The sequence below is a fragment of the Mobula birostris genome, chromosome 12 (assembly GCF_030028105.1).
Source record: "Mobula birostris isolate sMobBir1 chromosome 12, sMobBir1.hap1, whole genome shotgun sequence".
Lineage (NCBI taxonomy): Eukaryota > Metazoa > Chordata > Chondrichthyes > Myliobatiformes > Myliobatidae > Mobula > Mobula birostris.
The window spans coordinates 105,564,822-105,586,842 of record NC_092381.1 but is presented as its reverse complement, the minus strand read 5'-3'; the positions used below and the strand labels follow the sequence as shown (position 1 = coordinate 105,586,842).

The window sequence follows — 22,021 nt, the reverse complement described above, 5'->3', positions numbered from 1 at the left end:
CTGTATTTTTATCTCTATTTTTGCACTGCTTGATTATATAATTACTGTAATTCACAGTTTTTGTTTCGATTATTATGTATTGCTTTGTACTACTGCCGCAAAGTCAACATAAACCTGATTCAGACGTGGCCACGAACCTGCAGGAGCGGCTCACACGGGGCAGCAGGCTCCTGCGATTTCCCTGATAAACCCAATCCCACATGATTCGGTCGTTGTTCCCACCTCAGCCCCAGGTATCCAGAGCTATCGATACTCTCAAAGAGGCCAGGTACTTGCAACCTTGACATCCACAAACATTCATAAACACTCAGAAGTGTTCAAAAATAATTGCAGTTTTTAAAACAGTAAAAATTATTTTAAACATTGAAAATAATTAAAACACTTAAAGCACTAGAAGCCACTAAATCGAATGCGTTGAAGTACATTTCAGTTATTTAAATATGTTTCAATTAGGGTAAAATTGTATAAATTAACAGGAAGTGGTCAGGTTCTCACTGTATTGAAGTGGACAAGTTTGTTTGATGTTGTGGTGTCCGCCAAGCTTGGCCATTAGCTTGCAGACGTTTCATCGCTTGTTGAAGTGACACACTCAGTTCGCAGTTGGCGTTTCTCTCTGGGAATCCTTGAGTTTATACAAACTCCCGTTCACTTGCCGCGGTCCAGACTGGCTACCCCTTTCAGCTGACCTGTTGGCTCGCGTTTCACTGGCTCTTGGGGGCTCGCAGATGCCGCCGACTTCGAGAGCACGGAGGCATGATCCGCTATCGCTGATCTCGGTACCTGAAGACCGCCTTAACGGCGACACCGCGGAGGTTCTGGCGCAGGCAAACATGAGGCAGGGACGAGGAATTTCAGAGGCGTGGCTCTCTTCCGATAACTCCGTAAAAACAAACATATCGATATAGAACCCCTAAGGGCCAAAGGAACTCGAGGCAATAGTATTTAAAGGTCAGCTGAAGGGGTAGCCAGTCAGGACTGAGGCAAACGAATGGGTCGGGGGGAGGCTATATAAAGGCGATGACTCTCCCAGAGAGAAACAACAACCATTACACACTGAGGATGTCATCTCGATTGGGGATGAAACGTCTGCAACCTAATCGCCAAGCTCGGCGAACACCACGGCATCAAACGCCTCAACCCGAGCTACCAATATTCACCAGCATCCTGGACACGTTTGTGTTCCAGTGGTTCTCCACTTAAAATTTTTAAATTTTCAAGGATATTAATGAGCCTTAAGGACCTGAGTTAGAGGGAAAGTTTGAATCGGTTCGGACTTTATTCTCCTGAGTGTGGAAAATGAGGGGAGATTTGATAAATGTATACAATTACGAGGGCGCAGATGGGGTAAATGCAAGCAGGCTTTTTCCACTGAGGTTGGGTGAAACTATAGCTAGAGGTCATGGGTTAAGGGTGAAAGATAAAATATTTGAGGGGGACTTCTTTACTCAGAGGGTGGTAGAATGTGGAATGAGCAACTAGTGGAAGCAGCGGATGCGGGTTCCATTGCAACAGTAAAGTGTGTAGGTGTACAGACAGGAGGGGTGCAGAGGGCTATGGTTCTGGGGCTAGTTGATGGGATTAGGCAGAATAACGGTTTGGCATAGACTAGGTGGGCTGAAGGATCTGATTCTGTTCTGCAGTGCTCACAGGGAGTCCTGCACTGTCATGTTTGAGACCATTATTACACAGGTGATCCTCTGAAGTGATTCCGACTGCGTTGGTCACTGGAAGAGGGGTCAGCGTTAGCCAGTGTTTGAGAATGTGGTCAGTCCTCATTAGAAAAATGCCACTGTTTGTTAATTATATGGGATCATGGTCTTTCCATGACCATGATTCTTCTTGGCAAATTTTTCTACAGAAGTGGCCTTCTGCTGGGCAGTGTCTTTATAGGACAGGTGACACCAGCTATGATCAATACGCCTCAGAGATTGCCTGTCATCAGTGGTCACATAACCAGGACTCATAATATGAACCAGCTACTCATACAACCATCCATCATCTGCTCCCACACTGACCCTGATCGGGGCAGGGGGAGGTGCTACACCTTGCCCAAGGGTGACCTGCAGGTTAGCGGAGGGAAAGAGAGCCTTACACCTCCTTTGGTGACGTAGTTCAACCCAGAAACATCACTGTGTCTCTCTATATTCACTGGGTGTAGCACTGCCTCGCGATGTCTCTTCTAATCTCCAACCATCAACTTGTGCATGGGGAAGGTCCCTCCACATCCTACCACAACAGAACTTCCAGCAAACCTCTAGAAAAGGATATGGAGGACCAGTAGATCAGTGCTGAGTGTATAAACATGTCAGGGCATTTAGAGGTCAAGGAGGAGGAAGTGCTGGGCCTCTTAGTGAGTATTAAGGTGGATAAGTCCGCAGGGCCTGATAGGATTTACCTTAGGTTATTGAAGGAGGCAAGATGTGAGATTTCTGGGTCCTTAACCAGTATCTTTGTGTCCTCTCTAGGCACAGGCAAGGTCCTGGAGTACTGACAAGTGGCTAATGTTGTACCTTTATTTAAGAAGGGAACAAGGGAAAATCCTGAGAACTATAGATGTCATGGTCCGGAATGGGGTCCCTTTAAACTTACCTTGTTTATGTTACGATCCGGAATGTTGATTCCCTGTTTTCCTGTGTCCCTCGGCTTTGGTGATTAGAGGCAATTAACGCTTGGCTAAACCGGTAATTTATAGTCTCCGGCTTTCAGCGGTGTGCCGATGCCATCTGGCCGGAACAAGCCTAGTCTCTGCTGAAGCAAGTGCCGGTAATTCTCCCTTCTTCACCAGAACAACCCTGTCCAGTTACCTTGCCGAAGTGAGCCTGCAAAGTTTCCTCATCAAGGTGGGTCCGTCAGTTAACCCGCCGGAGAGAATCAGGAGCCGCTGTCTACTGTTCCTGGGCCGAGTCTAGAGCTCGCCACTACCTGGAGGCATCCAAGTACCACGTCCAAGCCTGGCTCCGGTGGCATCCAAGTACCATGTCCAAGTCCTTTTCCTGGCAGCATCCAAAGTCAAGTCCTGGCCCCGGCGGCATCGGAGTACCGAGTTGAGTCCTGGCCCTGGTGGCTTCCGAGTTCCAAGTCGAGTCCTGGCCCCGGCGGTCTGTGATTCCTGTCCTAAACCACCTCCCCCACCGTCTGAATCCCTTCTCTGCTTTTCTCACCTCTAGCCCTCGTCTGCAGCCCTCGCCTGCACTTCGGTCTAGTTCTATCGCCCGAGCTAGATAGGTACTGTCTGGTGTTCATTCGTTTTGGTCTTGTCTTGTCTTGTCCTCGCCTCCGTGGGGGTAAGTCTGGCCGTCTTGCCGTTGCCCCGCCGTGAGTCATGTCTTGTCTTGTCCTCGCCTCCGTGGGGTAAGTCAGGCCATCTTGCCGTTGCCCCGCAGGGGTGCATGTCCTGTCGTGTCTTGTCCTCTCCTCCGTGGGGTAGATCTTGCCATTGCCCTGCGGGGAGTCATGTCTTGTCTTGTCTAGTCCTCGCCTCCGTGGGGTAAGTCAGGCCGTCTTGCCGTTGCCCCGCGGGGGGTCATGAGTCCCGGCCCTATGTCCTGTTCCCAAGGAGGAGTCCCGGCTCTGCTCTGTGTGTGAGTCCTTGTCCTGTTTGCTATTCCTGCTTCTGCTTTGCTCTCCTGGTATCGAACAATAAACTCAATCTACTTAACCTCACAAGATGTGTCTTGCATTTGGGTCCACCCTTGCTCCCGATGCCCCCGCCAGTGTGACAATAGACTGGCAAGTCACACAACAGCAGTAGGGAAATAGCTGGAAAAAAGGATGTTGGGACTTTGGAGAGGGTGCTGCTTGATTTAGAGGGCATGTACTATCAGGAGAGGCTGGATAATCTCGGGTTGTTTTCTCTGGAACGGTGGAGGCTGAGGGGAGATCTGATAGAGGTGTATAAGATTATGAGAGGCATAGATAGAGCAGACAGAGAGAATCTTTCTCCCAGGGTTGAAGTATCTATTACCAGAGGGCATGAATTGAAGGAGAGAGGGGGTAGGTTCAAAGGGAATATGAGGGGTAAGTTTTTTACTCAGAGAGTGGTGGATGTCTGGAATGTGCTGCCTGGTTTGCTGGTAGAGACAAATACATCAGAGACTTTTAAGAAACATTTGGATGGGCACATGGATGTGAGGAAAATGGAGGGATATAGACATGGTGTAGGTAGGAGGGATTAATACCCTGGTGGCATAAACATCAATTTCTCTAATTTATGGTAATTTTTGACCCTCCTCCTTCCATCTTCTTCCATCCCCCCCAACCTATTCTTTTCTCCTGCCCTGCCTGTCACTCCCCCTGACCCCCCAACTTCCCTTTCTCCCACGGTCCACTCTCCTCTCCTATCAGATTCCTTCTTATTCAACCCTTTACCTTTTTCACCTATCACCTTCCAGCTTCTCACTTCACCTCCCCCCCCCCCCACCACCCTCCTGGCTTCACTAATTACCTGCCAGTTTATATTCTGTCCTCTCCCCACCCCCCCAGCTTTCTTATTCTTTCTCCTTCCCCCATTTTTTCCAGTCCTGATGAAGGGTCTGGGTCTGAAACGTTGGCTGCTTATTCCTCTCCAAAGACACTGCCTGACCTGCTAAATTCTTCCACCATTTTGTGTATTACTTCTTCTAGTGCAGAAATCAACGCCCGTTGTTCCTAGCACATTTATTAACCAACTGCTTGATGTCATTCCTTTCAGACTTGTCACACCATCTATTTTTACCCTCAGACCCTGCATCTATTGCCCCACTGCTGTGGTTCCTGTCCTGCTGCCACACCCTCCCGAGTAGCACTAATGAACCTCGGTGCAGGCATATTGGTTCCTCTCCAGTTCAGATGCAAACTGTCTTGTGTGTACAGGCCCCATCTGGGAAGAGAGCCATGTGTTGGACTGCACTATGTATCCACTTCTCATCTTACTAGCATTTGGCATGGGCAGTAATCCTGCGATTAGAACTCTGGGTGACCTGCTCTTTAAGTTTCTACCTTGCTGCTTAAAATCCCTTACAGGACCTCATCCCTGTTCATGCTGAGAGCGTTGAAGTTTACAGAGACTTGGCATGACATCTAAAACTTCGACAAACTTCTGTAGATGTATAGTGGAGAGTGGACTGACTGGGTACATCATGGCCTGATATGGAAACACGAATGTCTTTGAACGGAAAATCCTACAAAAGGTAATGGATTTAGCTAGTAAATCATCGGTAAAGCCCTCCCAACCATTGAGCACATCTACATGAAACACTGTCGTAGGAAAGCAGCATCCATCATCAGAGATCCCCAACACCCAGGTCATGCTCTCTTCTTGCTACTGCCATCAGGTAGAAGGTACAGGAGCTTCAAGACTCACACCACCAGGTTCAGGAACAGTTACTACCCCTCAACCAACTGCTCTTGAATAAAAGGGTACAAATACACTCACTTGCCACATCATTGAGATGCTCCCACAACCAATGATCTCACTTTACGGACTTTTTATCTCATTATCTCATGTTCTTGTTATTTATTGCTATTTATTTATATTTGGATTTGCATAGTTTGGTGTCCTCTGCACTCTAGATAGATAGATAGGTACTTTACTGATCACAAAGGAAATTAGAGTGTAACAGTAGCATTACAAGTGCTCGGATATACAAGTGAACAAATATTAGAAAAGAAGTAAGATATCATATAAAATAACAGGAGGGGGGTCATCAGTTCCCCAGTTATAGGTTGGCTCATTATAGAGCCTGATGGTCAAGAGTAAGAATGATCTCATAGAACTCTTTGGAGCAGTGCAGTTGTCTTAGTCTATTACTAAAAATGTTTCTCTGTTCAGCCAAGGTGGCATGCAGAGGGTAAGAAACATTACCCGGAATTGCCATGATTTTCCGTAGGGTCCTTTGTTCTACCAAAGCCTCCAGTGTGTCCAGTTTGACTCCTATGACAGAGCCAGTCTTTCTAATCAGCTCAGTGAGTCTCTTTGTATCACCCATGTTGAAGCCATTGTCCCAGCACACCACTGCATAGAAGATTGAACTGGTGACAACAGACTGGTAGATCATGTGAAGGAGAGACCTTCATACTGCAAAGGACCTTAGTCTCCTCAGGAAGTAGAGGCAACTCTGGCCCTTCTTGTATACAGCCTCTGTGTTAAGCCTGTCATCCAGGTGCAGCCCCATGTACTCGTAGTTGATCTTTCGTTGATCCTGTTACAGTTATTATTCTATAGATTGGCTGAGAATGCCCACAAGAAAATGAATCTCAGGGTTGTCTATGGTGACATATATGTATTTTCATAATAAAATTCACTTTGAACTTTGGTACCAAAATGGACCACAATCTCTGGATGTTCACCTACCCCTCTCAGAATGTCTTGTGAATGTTGTGAGACATCCTTGACCCCGGCACCAGGGAGACAGCATACTGTAGTATTTTCGAACAAAACACGGGAGAGTCGTTTTCTGTGCTTAACAAAAGCCACTGCCCATTACTTTCATTATGAGCAAACCGAAAGCAGTCACCTTAAACTGAAATCATTATGTCAGACACCATCTCTTAAAGTGAACATAACAATACAATGCCAGTGTTTGTGAATTATGTTGAACAGTTTCTATGATGAACAATGTGTGCCATCTGATACCCATTCAGTTACCCTACATTACCATCACAGGGCTACAGAAATGCCTGCCTGTGCCTCTGACTGTCTGAGGTCTTTGTTGACCAGGGTCGACCATAGACGTTGCGTCCTAGCTGTTGGTACACAAGCCTGAGCAGTACAATGTGGAGAGCAAGCTGATGCCCACGTAGCAAGATCCCCTGTCCACGCATCTGATGAACCCAAAGGAACGGCAGAGACTGACACAGTTTGGCACCAGCAGCATCACAGGAGTTACCAGTAAACATTGAATGCAATGTAGGACTGCTTTAGGGGCTTCAGCTCCAGATTTTTCCCGCAGGGGTTAATTCCCGAAGACCTTTTTAGACAGAGGGTTGTGGATTTATGGAATTCGTTGCCACATACAGCTGTGGAGGCCCGATCATTGAGGGTGTTTAAGGAGGAGATTGATAGATATCTAATTAGTCAGGGTGTCAAGGGATATGGGGAAAAAGCCAGAAACTGGAACTAGATGGGAGAATAGTTTAGCTCATGGTGGAGTGGCGGAGCAGACTCGATGGGCCGAATGGCCTACTTCTGCTTCTTTGTCTTGTGATCTTGTGATCTTGTGACTTCCCCATGAGTGGATATACTGGCAAAGCAGCGGAGTTTTGAGATCAGAGTTTTCCTTCTCCTCGATGAGCTGCCAACTGGGGCTGATGAGCCCCATCTGCCCGAAGCGACTGGTTTTAAGGCGCCAGTAACCCACCTTTGCCTCTTTTCCTGTCAGTAGAAACGGTTTTGCTGGGCTTAGTAGCTCAGCCACACGTGAAGGCCAGGAACTGGACTTGGTTGTCAAAGGTTATTTGAGACGCACGCCATTGGGAGTGGAGCATTGAATAGGTAGTGGGAGCTTATCCCCATTGCCACCTCGGCTATAACAACCTTCGCAACCAATGAGCCCCTTACTTTTGAGTCCCCAATCATCATCGCCCTGCCTGACCTCACCCTTTCCTTCTTTGCCTCAGAGCTGTGCAGGGTGTCCCCAACCCTGTTACTGGTGCTGACCTCTGGAAGGTTACCCTGCCAACAGTATCCTAAGGGATATACCTGTTACAATGAGGAATGAACACAGCACTGTCCGCATACTTCCTTTGTTTCACCCTCCACCGCCACCCCTGATCACGGGAGCAGGTTGTAGATGATCGTATGAGCAGCTGGTACATATCACAAGTACTGGTTGTGCAACCACTGATGCAGACAGACAATCTCTGAAGAGTGTTGATAATGGCTGGGGTTCACCCATCTTGTAAAGATACTGCCCAGAAGAAGGCAATGACAAACCACTGCTGGACATGGAAAGACTATGATCACCCACATCGTACGATACGTTACTTAACAAGTGAACAAATTTGTTTTTACCTGCATGTTACCTTTGTCTCTTTGCTGAAGACTTTTGAGCCGAAGCCTGAGCTCCCCATTCTCACACAAACCATCTCACCTCGGTCCACCTCTCATACTGGCCCACTCTCACACTGCTCACTCTCATACTGGTCCACTCTCACACTGGCCACCCTCACACTGGTCCACTCTCACACTGGCCACTCTCACACTGGCCACTCTCACACTGCCCACTCTCACACTGGCGAGTCTCACAATGGCCCATTCTCACACTGGCCACATGCTCACACTGGCCACACTATCACACTGGCCCACTCTCACCATGGTCCACCTCTCACACTGCCCATTCTCACACCGGCCAGTCTCACACTGGTCCACTCTCACACTGGCCACTCTCACACTGCCCACTCTCACACTGCCCACTCTCACACTGGCCACATGCTCACACTGGCCACATGCTCACACTGGCCACACTATCACACTGGCCCACTCTCACCATGGTCCACCTCTCACACTGCCCACTCTCATACCGGCCAGTCTCACACTGGCCCGTTCTCACACTGGCCACGCTCACACTGGCCACATGCTCACACTGGCCACACTCACACTGACCACACTGTCACACTGACCACACTATCACACTGGCCCACTATCAAACTGGCCCACTCTCACACTGGCCACTCTCACACTGGTCCACTCTCACACTGGCCACTCTCACACTGCCCACTCTCACACCGGCCAGTCTCACACTGGCCACGCTCACACTGGCCACGCTCACACTGGCCACACTCACGCTGACCACACTATCACACTGACCACACTATCACACTGGCCCACTCTCACACTGGCCACTCTCAAACTGGCCCACTCTCACACTGGCCACTCTCAAACTGGCCCACTCTCACACTGGCCCACTGTCACACTGTCCTCCTCTCATACTGGCCACTCTCACTCTGAAAATACTCAAACATTCTCAAACCTAATGACTATTCAGTTAGGTGAACACAAAAATGTCACTGGCCATTAAACCAAACCCTCAGAGAAAGTCATCGGCAGCATAAATCGAAACGGAAGGTTGAAAGAGAAAGTAATTGCAACAAGATTTGGAATTTCCAGCGTTGGTAGTTGATGGGGGAGTACATTTGTCAGTGGTGCACTGAAGCAGAAATATATTCCCATTATAACTGTGGTTGCCTCTCATTTAGAAATGTCATCTCATACCCACACAAAGTTAATAGAGCCCACAGACCACTACCAGAAATACTCAAACCTGCGAAAGAATGCAACCACAATTCATAAGATACAGGGAGCTTTAGCCTGTATGTAACTACTGCTGTCTCGGCACTGGGAGGGGTGACAGGATCAGGCAGACAAGACTGTTACTACCTGGAGAAGACATAACAGGACATAACACGAGGCTGAACTCCTTTTCAAATCATTATTCTCCCCTCACTGGGAGTCCGTGATAAAATAGTGCAGAGGAAGTTTTAGACCTCACGTAACCTAAACTGTTCCTGCCCTTGATGTGTGTGATCAGATAATGTAGAGGGAGTTGATACTGTATATAACCAGTCCAGTCCATACCTGAATTGTCTCTGCCCTTGGAATGTATGATCAGACAGTGTAGAGGGAGTTTGATACTCTATATAACCTGCACTGTCCATACCCTGGGAGTGTGTGATCAGACAGTGTAGAGGGAGTTTGATACTGTATATAACCTGCACTGTCCATACCCTGGGAGTGTGTAATCAGATAGTGTAGAGGGAGTATGGTACTGTGTATATCCTGCACTGTCCATACCCTGGGGGTGTGTCATCAGACAGTGTAGAGGGAGTTTGATACTGTGCATATCCTGCACTGTCCATACCCTGGGAGTGTGTCATCAGACAGTGTAGAGGGAGTTTGATACTGTGTATATCCTGCACTGTCCATACCCTGGGGGTGTGTAATCAGACAGTGTAGAGGGAGTTTGATACTGTGCATATCCTGCACTGTCCATACCCTGGGGGTGTGTAATCAGACAGTGTAGAGGGAGTTTGATACTGTGCATATCCTGCACTGTCCATACCCTGGGAGTGTGTCATCAGACAGTGTAGAGGGAGTTTGATACTGTGTATATCCTGCACTGGCCATACCCTGGGAGTGTGTGATCAGACAGTGTAGAGGGAGTTTGATACTGTATATATCCTGCACTGTCCATACCCTGGGAGTGTGTAATCAGATAGTGTAGAGGGAGTATGATACTGTGTATATCCTGCACTGTCCATACCCTGGGAGTGTGTAATCAGACAGTGTAGAGGGAGTTTGATACTGTGTATATCCTGCACTGTCCATACCCTGGGAGTGTGTAATCAGACAGTGTAGAGGGAGTTTGATACTGTGTATATCCTGCACTGGCCATACCCTGGGAGTGTGTGATCAGACAGTGTAGAGGGAGTTTGATACTGTATATATCCTGCACTGTCCATACCCTGGGAGTGTGTGATCAGAGAGTGTAGATGGAGTTTGATACTGTGTATATCCTGCACTGTCCATACCCTGGGAGTGTGTCATCAGACAGTGTAGAGGGAGTTTGATACTCTATATAACCTGCACTGTCCATACCCTGGGAGTGTGTGATCAGACAGTGTGGAGGGAGTTTGATACTGTATGTATCCTGCACTGGCCATACCCTGGGAGTGTGTGATCAGACAGTGTAGAGGGAGTTTGATACTGTGTATATCCTGCACTGTCCATACCCTGGGAGTGTGTAATCAGACAGTGTAGAGGGAGTATGATACTGTGTATATCCTGCACTATCCATACCCTGGGAGTGTGTAATCAGACAGTGTAGAGGGAGTTTGATACTGTGTGTATATCCTGCACTGTCCATACCCTGGGAGTGTGTAATCAGACAGTGTAGAGGGAGTATGATACTGTGTATATCCTGCACTGTCCATACCCTGGGAGTGTGTAATCAGACAGTGTAGAGGGAGTATGATACTGTGTATATCCTGCACTGTCCATACCCTGGGAGTGTGTAATCAGACAGTGTAGAGGGAGTATGAGACTATGTGTATATCCTGCACTGTCCATACCCTGGGAGTGTGTAATCAGATAGTGTAGAGGGAGTATGATACTGTGTGTATATCCTGCACTGTCCATACCCTGGGAGTGTGTAATCAGACAGTGTAGAGGGAGTATGATACTGTGTATAACTGGTAATGTCCCACCCCTGGAAGTGTTTCATCATACAGTGTAGTGCAGCCTTTCTCAACCTTTTTGTCCTGGAGGAACCCTTGAAATTATTTTCAGGTCTCAGGGAATTCTTGCATAAAAATTATTATATTTAAAGCTCATGGTACGTTAGTGTGATCAGTAAGTTGTAGGTATAATAATCCAAAAATAATTGGCTTGGCTCTTTAAAGTAGAGAATAATTTGTAGCCAGTCTTTCTTAAAAAAAAGTTAAGCCTTGCTTATCTTTCTTGAAATTACGCTTTCTTTCTATTTCATAAATTTTAAAAATTACTAAGGCAAACATAATAAATTTCTCATTTCTGGGTTGAACTTGAGAGAAGCACATATGGGTTTCACATTCAACTGAAATGAGACGATTTCTATCCTTGCTCTTGATGCTTGTTAAACAAGAAAAAACTTGCTCACACTGGTAAGAAGTTGAAAACTGCACAAAATGTGCATTGCTTTCCTAAGAATGGCAGGGTACTCTTTCACAGAAATCCAGAACTTGTCCAGGGGCAGGTCAGTAAATCTCATCTTGAGTGCATGATCAGAGTGCAGTTCACAAAGTTCTTCCTCTTCTCTCAAAGTCAAGTTCTCAGGCAGCAGAAGATTCAGAGAGAGCTCCTCACCCAGCCATACACTTGTGTTGAAAGGGAGGAAAAATACTGTTCAATTTTGTTCTGCAGTTCTTCCAGGTGATCTTCAATAAGACTCGAGACTTTCTGATATCCTTTCTCACTCTCAAGCCCAAGCAGCAGTGAAAACATTTCAAGATTTCCTTTTCCAGCATGATTTTCCCAAAGGTTCAACTTCCTTTTAAATCCAAGAATCTTGTCACTTGAAGTCAAAATATTTTCTCCAGAGCCTTACGGGGACTTGCTCAACTGGTTCATACAATAAAAACTGTCTGTTAAGTAGGCTAGTTTCTGCAGATATTCTTCCTCTTCAAAGCACTTTGCAAAATCTGGCCTCCTATTTTTTGTAATTCACCTTCCAGCTCAAACACCCTGTTGAGAACTCTCCCTCTACTGAGCCTCCAGGTTTCTGTATGGAGCAGGAGGTTGGTGTGCTCTTTGTCCAGGTGTTCACACAGCTTTTTAAACATTCTCCAGTGAACTGGTCTTAAAGCTACTAAACAACTTGCTTCCTGAATCCTTTTACTGACTGTGACTTTATTTTCAAAAGTTTTAATCTGTTTGTTTTGAGATTCAAATTATTGTTTAAAATAATCAGCACTTTTACGTGTCATATGGCTGTGATTTGTAGTTAAATATTTGAATTTTACTGGAGCCACAGCTGTATTTGTAAGTTGTTTGCCATGGAATAGGACAACTTGGATCACCAGTCTATGTAACTGGTGGCAGCTCTCCACCTTAGGACTTTGCAGAGATACCCGTACCGTGACCACCCTCCAAGATGGCATGCGCTGGCGACGCACTTTCTCCACCGGGGACACTGGCTGCAGGAGGGCACACGACTTCCAGTGGACAGCATCACGTTGAGGGAACTGCCTCGGTTTTACTGAGAGCTGTTGAAGGTATGGGGTCTAGTCTCATTCAGACATGATGCTCCTGTGCTCGTGGGGGACGGTGCTCAGGCTGCGAGGGAGATTGGTCCCGATCCTGTTACAGTGGGTGTGTAGGCTCGAGGAAGTGGAGAGTTTCGGCTGCATCGCCACCTGATGGGCCGGGAGAGCTCGTCAGAACCAGGCCTCGGGATACAATGAGGATTGGGTGCCACGTAACGTGAGCCGTCTCGCAGGGATGCCCACTGTGCCCCTCCGTGATGCTCCAAAACGTTTCTTGTAGGGGCTGCTCCTGCACACCTTTCACTTTCTTCCCTTCGTCTGCTGACCAGACTCACCTTGGTGGCCTGTTTTACCATCTGGCAGCGAAGGAAGTTCCCAGTGGAAATCTCTATACACAAGGGTCCTTCCCCCCGTACAACAGGGACCTGGGGTGGAAGGTGTTGCATCAGGCAGTACCATACAACAGGTTCACTGACCACCCCCCCCCCCCCCATCCACCTGTCCGGGAGGAGTCAGTGTACTGTGCTTACACGGAATACAAGAGGTTGCAGCCGCTCTTTGAGGTTCTGAAGGGGCTGCTGCTCAGCTTCTGGCTGCACTTTAGCCCTGTGCCCTTCATATACGGGCACCCAGTATGGAAGGGTGCGGGTCGTGAGGAAGATCTCCCGGTGGGTTTGCTCCTGGGCCTCGCCAAGATGGACATTCACGGGTCTAGGTGGCGGAAGGTGGAGGGCACTGCCCGGGCCGACGACCTGTCTCTTTTCCGAGGATGCGTTCATGCCCGGCTGTCCTTGGAGAGGGAGCATACAGTCATAATGAGGGATTTCCAGGAGTAATGACCCCCTCCCCTCAGGAATTGACGGTTTTATGGACAATAGTAATCATATTTTAATTTGAATTTATTCACTGTCTTGAAAATAATGTTTGTACTTTGTGTATTTGTTGTGTAAATAAACTTTTATGGTAAATAAACTGTTTTTCTGTCCATTGTTGCACGAGTGCAGTGAAATGACTGAGAAGAATGTAATTCTTCATCATTAACCTCATCAGAATTGTCCGTAGGCCGAGGCCTAGAATCCTCCCCTTCCATCTCACACCTCCTCTTCAAAAATCGCCACACTGGACCGTAATTGGAATGAAAATTTCCCTGCAAGTTTCCACCACACTGGTGGAGTGTTTTTGCTCACCAGTTAGTCAGCGACGTGCAAGGGGAATCTGGGAGAGGTAATTCAAGAGGGAGGTGCTGACATCACAGCCCAAGTTGGGCGAGTCCGTTCAATGCTTGCAAAACGTGCTTCACGGTCCTCATCAGCCTACCGTGATTCCTCCATGCAATACACCGCTCACTAATTATCAGCCCACCATCCTCCTGCCGTGCAATACAGCGCTCACCAATTATCAGCCCACCATCCTCCCCTCTGTGCAATACACCGCTCACTAATTATCAGCCCACCATCTTCCTGCCGTGCAATACAGCGCTTACCAATTATCAGCCCACCATCCTCCCCTCTGTGCAATACAGCGTTCACTAATTATCAGCCCACCATCCTCCTGCCGTGCAATACAGCGTTCACCAATTATCAGCCCACCATCCTCCCCTCTGTGCAATACAGCGTTCACCAATTATCAACAGCCCCCCTTATCTCGCATCAAAACCTGAGAATAAACACGGTCTGATTGTGCACTGCCACTCTGGGCTGAGAGACCTATCTCCATCGAGAATGTTAACAGGGCTGCTCGGTCACTGCCCACCAGTACAAGCACTAGCATTGCGCATTACGTGAAGTTCAAAGAAATATGTTTACTTTTTATAATCACATTCTCTCGCAGTACACTGGTTAAGAAACCCTGGTGTGGAGGGAGATTGATGCTGTATATCACCTGTACTGTCTCTGCCCTGGGAGTGTGTGATCGGACAGTGTAGAGGGAGTTTGATACTGTATATAACCGGTACTGACTCTGCCCTGGGGGTATGTGATCGGACAGTGCGGAGGGAGTTTGATACTGTATATAACCGGTACTGACTCTGCCTTGAGAGTGTGTGATGGGAGCGTACAGAGGGAGATTTCTATTATATTTAACATATACAGTCCCCACCCTGTGAACGGTTGATCAGACAGTGCAGACGGAGTTCGATACTGTATATAGCTAGTTCTGTCCCTGCTCCTGGGCGTGTGAGATCCGACAATGTCGACAGAGTTTGATACTGTACATAGCATGTATTGTCCCTGTCCTGGTTATGTGTTATGAGACAATTCAAAGTAACCTTGCTTTATATCTTACCTGTGCTGTCCCCACTCTGCAAGAGTTTAATGCTGACTCTGGTTTGGAAAACTGTTCCAACCCCCAGCACTCTCATCGCTCACCTTTATGAGAGCACACCAGCCATAAATGTCGGCAGTTGTGGTGCAGAGGATTCACTTATTATTCTGATAGATCTTTTCTTTTTGTGTCGATTCATCAGTTCTGAATAACTCCAGCCGCTGCACATCGCACTGTCATTAGCACGCCAATACTTTGTACTCTATCTGCCTCAGGACAACACTGAGTACAAGAGGACGTTGTAATGACAGACTTGGAGAACTGACAATCAACAGGATTATTCAGGAACTTAGGTCAGACGGGGAAATGAACAGTCAATGTTTCAAATCGGGACTGAAAGATAGGGGGAAGATTGCTGGTAGAAAATGATGAAGGGAATGGATGGGACAGGCGATAGGTGGATGCAAAATTGGATTTGATTCCGAGTTTGAGGAGATTTGGTGTGTCACCAAAGACACTCACAAATGTCTACAGATGTACCATGGAGAGCAATCTAACCAGCTGTGTCAACATCAGAGACTGGGAGATGGTAGTCTACGAGGTAGCATTGAATCCATATTTTATTACAAGTTAGAAGGGAGCCAGTTGGTATCTTGGAGCACACCAGCATTGCCATACATTTTGTCCACCATCTGCTTCCCTGGGAAAAAATTTCTCTCGCGTGTCCATTAACAGCCACACGATTCTTTAGCCGCCCACGCATTGGGAGTATTGGGAGCATTGCCCCGTGGCTTATTAACCTGGCCTGATGATAATTGGGAGCACCCAGGGAAACCTCAGGGGTGACAGGGGGAACGTGCAAACTGCACACAGACAGAGACTGAGACAGTATCAAACACAGAACTCCAGAACTGTGAGGCAGTGGTTTGTCCCTCCCCACCTCAGACCTTACCGCCCCGCCATCAGACTATCCTGCCGCACCATCAGACCAAAATAGCCACCATCAGATCTTCCTGCAGCACCACCAGACTGCTTCCCACCATCAAGACTGTCCTGCCGCATCATCAAACCATTTAATCCACCAACAGACCATCCCTCCCCACTATCAGACAGTCCCGCGACTTTTCCTCTGGGAAGTCGTGGCATGGATTTTATGTTTTAAAATGTTGATGGTCACTGGTTCATGTTTAATAACTGTACAGGAGGCATCATGTGTCGAGTAAGCAATGTGATTGGCCTTCCGTTGTCGTGAAACTTTTTCCGTTGAGCACTGGACTTGGAGAGGTTCAGAAGAACCACACCCTGTCCTATTCAGCAGAGATGTTGGGAGGGTTTCCAAGGGAGTCTCCTGTTAGGTGTATGTCCAAGGTTTGTGATCTAATGGGATTGTCAGTAGAGAAGCTCAAAGGTCCATTTATTATCCAAGTATACAACTCTGAAAATCTTCTTCTCCAGATAGCCATGAAACCAAGAAAGAAAAGAATGGCAGCACGATCATCGACCCCCAAATCCCACCTCCCTGCACAAAACAATGAACAAAAATGGAACAGGCACATTAACCCCAAATTCTCCTCCCCGTGCACAAATAAATGAGATAGATCAGGCTCAAAACACAGAATACAAAAAAAAAAGTCCGCAGTCCAAGCCAACATTCAAAAAGCAGAAAACCTGGGCAACATTCTCCCTTTCCATAGCAGAGCGATCTCACCAGCAATAAAAAGGCAGGCGGCCAGCTCTTCAATCTCCCTTGCCACTTTAATCAGTGAACAGCGCAAGACTTAATTGGCAAATTGAGTCAAACATCAGCTTGCAGCTTACTCGCCACGAGGTTCCCGTACGCTGACTCTACCTTCTGGAATCCCCTTGGAGACTGCTGAAGCACCCGTATGATCTCCAAACTTCAAATCACAACATCCAAGACGAAAATCAAATGTAAGAGGCTTAAAACAAGTGAAATATACAGTTTCATGATCTATCCAGAAAATGTTGACAAAGGAGCATTGAATGCAGGCACCATCTTGACCGGAACAAGGACCAAAAGGGCTTCTGCCCTTTATTAGTCTGGGGTAGGATTGAGAGGGGAGAGACTCAGAATAGAAGGGTGTCTCTTTATATCAGAAATGAGGAGGGATTTCTTTAGCCAGAGGATGGTGAACCGTGGAATTCATTGCTACAGACAGCTGTGGATGCCAAGTCATTAGAGATTACAGTAATAGATTCTTGATTCATCAGGGCGTCAGAAGATTATGGGGAGACAGCAGGAGAATGGGTTGAAAGGGATAACTAATCAGCCATGATGAAATGTTGGAGCAGACTCGATGGGCTGAGAGGCCTAATTCTGCTCCTATGTCTTATGGTCTTATGATTGTCATCATCTTGGTGAGAGGTGAATGACACTTCTTCGTTCTCCTGTCCCCTATCCGTCAGAGATTGGTGTTTAATATTCAGTTTAAAACACAGAACAGAACCGCACAGGGCAGGCCATTTGGCACACGTTGTGCCTATCTTAGTGCCAATTTATACGAAGAATTGAAGTTGGTTAGTGTCAGGATCATGGAGAATTTGAGGGAAGTGCTTTTGGTTAAGGAACAGTGGGAGTTTGGAGCAGTCAGTCTGGGAGATGCGACAGGCAAGGACCTCAGCAGTGAGGAAGGACATGGGTGAGCTTCAAAGCTGTGGATGGTGACGTGGCAAGAGACCATTTGTGGTCTTTAGGGACAGTTGTAAGTGTGTAAATCTGAAAACTGACAATACACAACTTCCTTAGAGTGTATCCCTGCAACAAAGAACAGAACAGCAATGAACAGGACATTCTATCCACAATATTGTGCTGATCCTCATCTAATTCATACTGAATGTTCTCCACCTGGGTGTGATCCATATCCCTCCATGTTCATGCAATTGATGTGTCTATCTAAAAGGCAGGGTGCTGGAGTGGAGATTTGTCTCCACCAAAGGAGGTGTAAGGCTCTCCTTCCCTCTGCGAGCCTGCAGGTCACCCTTGGGTGAAGTGCAGTACTCGGGCGAGGTGCAGTACTTGCTTACCTCCCCGCCCCCAACCCCCCCCAGATCAAGGTCACATGAAACCATGAGAGCAGGTGGTGGATGGTTGTATGAGCAGCTGGGCAATATCACAAGTCCTGGTTATGTGATCACTGATGCCAGGCAGTCAACCTCTGAAGAGTATTAATAATGGCTGGGGTTGCCCTTGTTGTAAAGACACTGCCCAGAAGAAGGCAATAGCAAACCACTTCTGTAGAAAATTTTACCAAGAACGATCATGGTCACCATAATCACCCATATCACATGACACGGCACGTAATGATAATCATCTTCAGCTAAAAAGCTCTTAAACTTTAAACTTCCTATTTTCACTGCTATCCCTGGTTACCCATCTTAGGGGCATGGTTATTTAATCTCTGGGTAAAAAAAAAACCTTCCCTTTATGTCACTTTTAATCTTCCCCTCTCTAACCTTAAAAGCATGTCCTCTGGTGTTTGACATGGGGGGTGGGGGTGCAGTAGCAAAGCGGTTACCGCCATGCTTTATGGCGCCCGCAATCAGGAATCAGGGTTTAATTCCCACTGCTGTCTATAAGGAACTTGTACGTTCCCTCTGTGACCATGTAAATTTCCTCCAAGTGCTCCAGTTTCCTCCCACATACCAAAAACAGATGGTTCAGGTTAGTGAGCTGTGTAGTGAGCTAGTGAGCTAGTGTTAGTGAGCTAGTAGGCACTCTATTGGCACTGGAAGTGTGGTGATATTTGCAGATATAAAGCTGATCTTTATTTATATTTCCAGCATGGGGAAAGTCAACTCAGGTTTAGTATCAGTGGCATATGCCGTGAAGTTTGTCGTTTTGCAGTGGAAGTACATTGCAGTGCATCAAAAAAACTATAAATTACAAAAAGAATATGCAATGTACATTATATATAGCTAGGGCACCTAAGACTTCTGCCCAATACTTTATTGGTCAACGTGGAGTGGAGAGCAAGTTTGTAAATCTGGTGGAAGCAAAGGGTGTTGGGAATGGTGAGGGTGGAGCATGTGGGAGTGGTGTGGGACAGGTGGCAGAGAAGGAGTGATGGGATGGGGTTGGAATTGTGCAGGTGCAGACAAACCCAGCCCTGAGACACCAGGCAAGATCATTTGATTGCAAACAGTTGGTTTGTTGATCATTACAGAATGTCTCTCTGGTGCCTCCAGCTCCTTCCCCTCACTATTCCCCTTTTCCCAACCATGATTTCCCTCTCCCTGCCCCCTTCCCACTCTCATTCCACAGAAGAGACCAATTTCTGAATCAGGTTTATCATCACTCATGTATGTCTTGAAATTTGTTTTTCTTTGTGGCAGCAGTACAGTGCAATACATAATATTGCTACAGTACTGTTCAAAGGGACAAGTATCTTATACACAGCGATCAAAAGAACAGAAGTCCTGGTTATGCGACCACTGACGCCAGGCAGACAATCTCTGAAGGGTATTGATAATGGCTGGGGTCACCCGTCTTGCAAAGAAACTGCCCAGAAGGCGGCAATGACAAACCACTTCTGTAGAAAAAATTGCCAAGAGCAGTCATGGTTATGTATAGATCATGATCGCCCGTCGTATGACTTGGCACAGAATGATGATGGTGTTGATTGTGCTGAAGTCTTAGGCACACTAGCTGTATATAGGTTTGTGGCCCAGTGTTGTGATTAAATAAGTAGCGCAGAAAGAGACCAAAACAAATACTGAGTTAGCATCCATGGTTTGTTTCAAAGTTCAAAGTAACTTTTATTGTCAAAGTACCTATGTATCACCATATACAACCCTGAGATTCATTTTCCTGTGGGCATACTCAGCAAATCTACCGAACAGGATCAAGGAAAGATCAACCAGACTGCAGAGGGCAACAAACCCTGTAAATGCAAATATCAATAAATAGCAATAAATAACATGAAATAACAATATAAAGAGTCCCTCAGTGAGATAATTGTTTGTGGGAACATTTCAATTATGGGCAAACGAGTGTAGTTATCCCCTATTGTTCAAGAGCCTGATGGTTGTGGGGTAGTGTCTGTCTGTGAACCTGGTGGTGAGTCCTGAGGCTCCTGTACCTTCTACCAGCAACGAGAGCAGAGCATGTCCTGGGTGTTGGGGATCTCTGATGGTGGATGCTGCTTTCCTATGACAGTGTTTCATGTAGGTGTGCTCAATGGTTGGGAGGGCTTTACCCGTGATGGACTGGGCCGAGTCCACTACCTTGTGTAGGATTTTTCGGTCAGAGGCATTGGTGTTCCCATACCAGGCCGTGATACAACCAGTCAGTACACTCACTGATATACACCTATAGGAGTTTGTCAAAGTTTTAGATGACATGCCAAATCTTCGCAGACTCCGAAGGAAATAGAGGTGCCATCATGTTTTACTTGCAATTGCATTTACATGTATATTCATTGTCCATTCAAATGTTCTGACTGCTGCTGTTGAGTCCTGATGAAGGTTCTCGCCCCAAAGCATCGACTATCTATTAATTTCTATAGATGCTGCCTGACCTACTGAGTTCCTCCAGCATTCTGTGTGTATTGTTGCTATACCTTAGGGTCCTATGTGGGAGAAGGCAGGAGAATGTGGTTGAGAAGGTTAATAACTCAGCCATGATGGAATAGCGGAATAGAGTTAATGGGCTGAATGGCCTAATTCTGCTCCTATGCCTTATGGACTGTCTAAAATTTAAACTGGTTTAAGCGAAGTCCCCATTAATGACACTTCATTTTGCAAGAGATGAATTTGACTAACTGAAGGCTTTCTGTCTTTCAGAATGATTCCATCCACCAGTAAAACCTTCTTAGTGAATGACCTGTCTCCAGGGCGCGACTATGACCTGTGCATCCTGGCTGTCTACGACGACTGGAGCACGCTGATGACAGCGACCAGAGTGGTGGGCTGCGTGCAGTTTACTACGGAGCAGGAGTACTCCCACTGCCACTCCATGCACACGCAGTTCCTTGGCGGGACAATGATCATCATCATCGGCGGCATCATTGTGGCCTCCGTCTTGGTCTTCATCATCATCCTGATGATCCGCTACAAGGTGTACAGCAACGCAGGTGAGGGCAAGACGCCGGTCAGCAACGTCTGCTCTCAGACCAATGGCAGTCAGCAGGGAGGCATGACGCGGTCCAGCTCCAAGCTAGCCGAGGGGTCAGGTGAGTGCACGCAGGAGATTTTCGGTGACTGCCCCAAAGGCTCGGTGACTGTGCTATTAAACCTGTCGGGGGAACGGTGCGGCAGCCCTCCGAGCAGCAGCGGAATGACAATGGACTCTCTATCTCACACACAGAGGAGGACAAAGCCGAGCCCAGACCTCCAGAAAGAGGCACAGTTGTCTTCTGAAGAGAGAGCGACCGAAGGAAGCACCACTGACTCCAGCATGTCAGTCTGTCTGATCAGGGCGAGCAAGGGTAACTTGCCCCGGAGAGAGAGGCAGATTAAGCTTGGCAACGTTCCTGTTCTGCCCTGCGAGTTCCCAAGGTCCCAGCATAGACACTCCTTTGATGGAGACTATTCTCTGTTCCAGAGTCACAGTTACCCAAGGCGGGCGCGGACTAAAGCAAGCCTGACCGGCAGCGGGCAGAATTTGAACTCTGATGAGTTTGCTCTGGAGAGCAAGAGAACGACATACGGCAGCACAGAGTGGATGCTGGAGAGCACAGTGTGAGCTGATAGGACAGCATCATGACTGGAGGGCGAGCACTCGGCCACTGGTACCCCTTGGCGGGAGGCCGCGGGCAGGGAAGCCCTTGGCGCACTTGGCAATGCCTTAAACCACCACACCACCGGACCTTGTCAGGGTAAAGATGACTGATGCACAACACCGGGGACAAGGAGGGGCCCTCACCGCACCCTCGAGTTCTTTCTTAACTTCGTCATTATGTGTCTGCAATCCAAAGCGACTGGCGTCAATCTGTGGTGCATTCTGAGCACGTCGTTTCACAGCTGCCTGGAAAAACATCTGGTTTGCACTCGTTTCCGAAGAAGGCAAGGCTCGGCCATTTAT

The 22,021-nt window shown here is 47.3% G+C and overlaps 1 protein-coding gene across 1 annotated transcript in view; it reads left to right on the top strand.

The window, feature by feature from the left end:
- LOC140206404 (leucine-rich repeat and fibronectin type III domain-containing protein 1-like) overlaps positions 1-21,682 on the top strand; it is a 31,069-nt gene extending 9,387 nt beyond the window's left edge. The window contains exon 2 of the mRNA XM_072274770.1: positions 20,782-21,682. Within this exon, the coding sequence (XP_072130871.1) occupies positions 20,782-21,682 (901 nt within the window). The remainder of the gene's footprint in view (positions 1-20,781) is intronic.
- Positions 21,683-22,021: the final 339 nt, after the last annotated feature.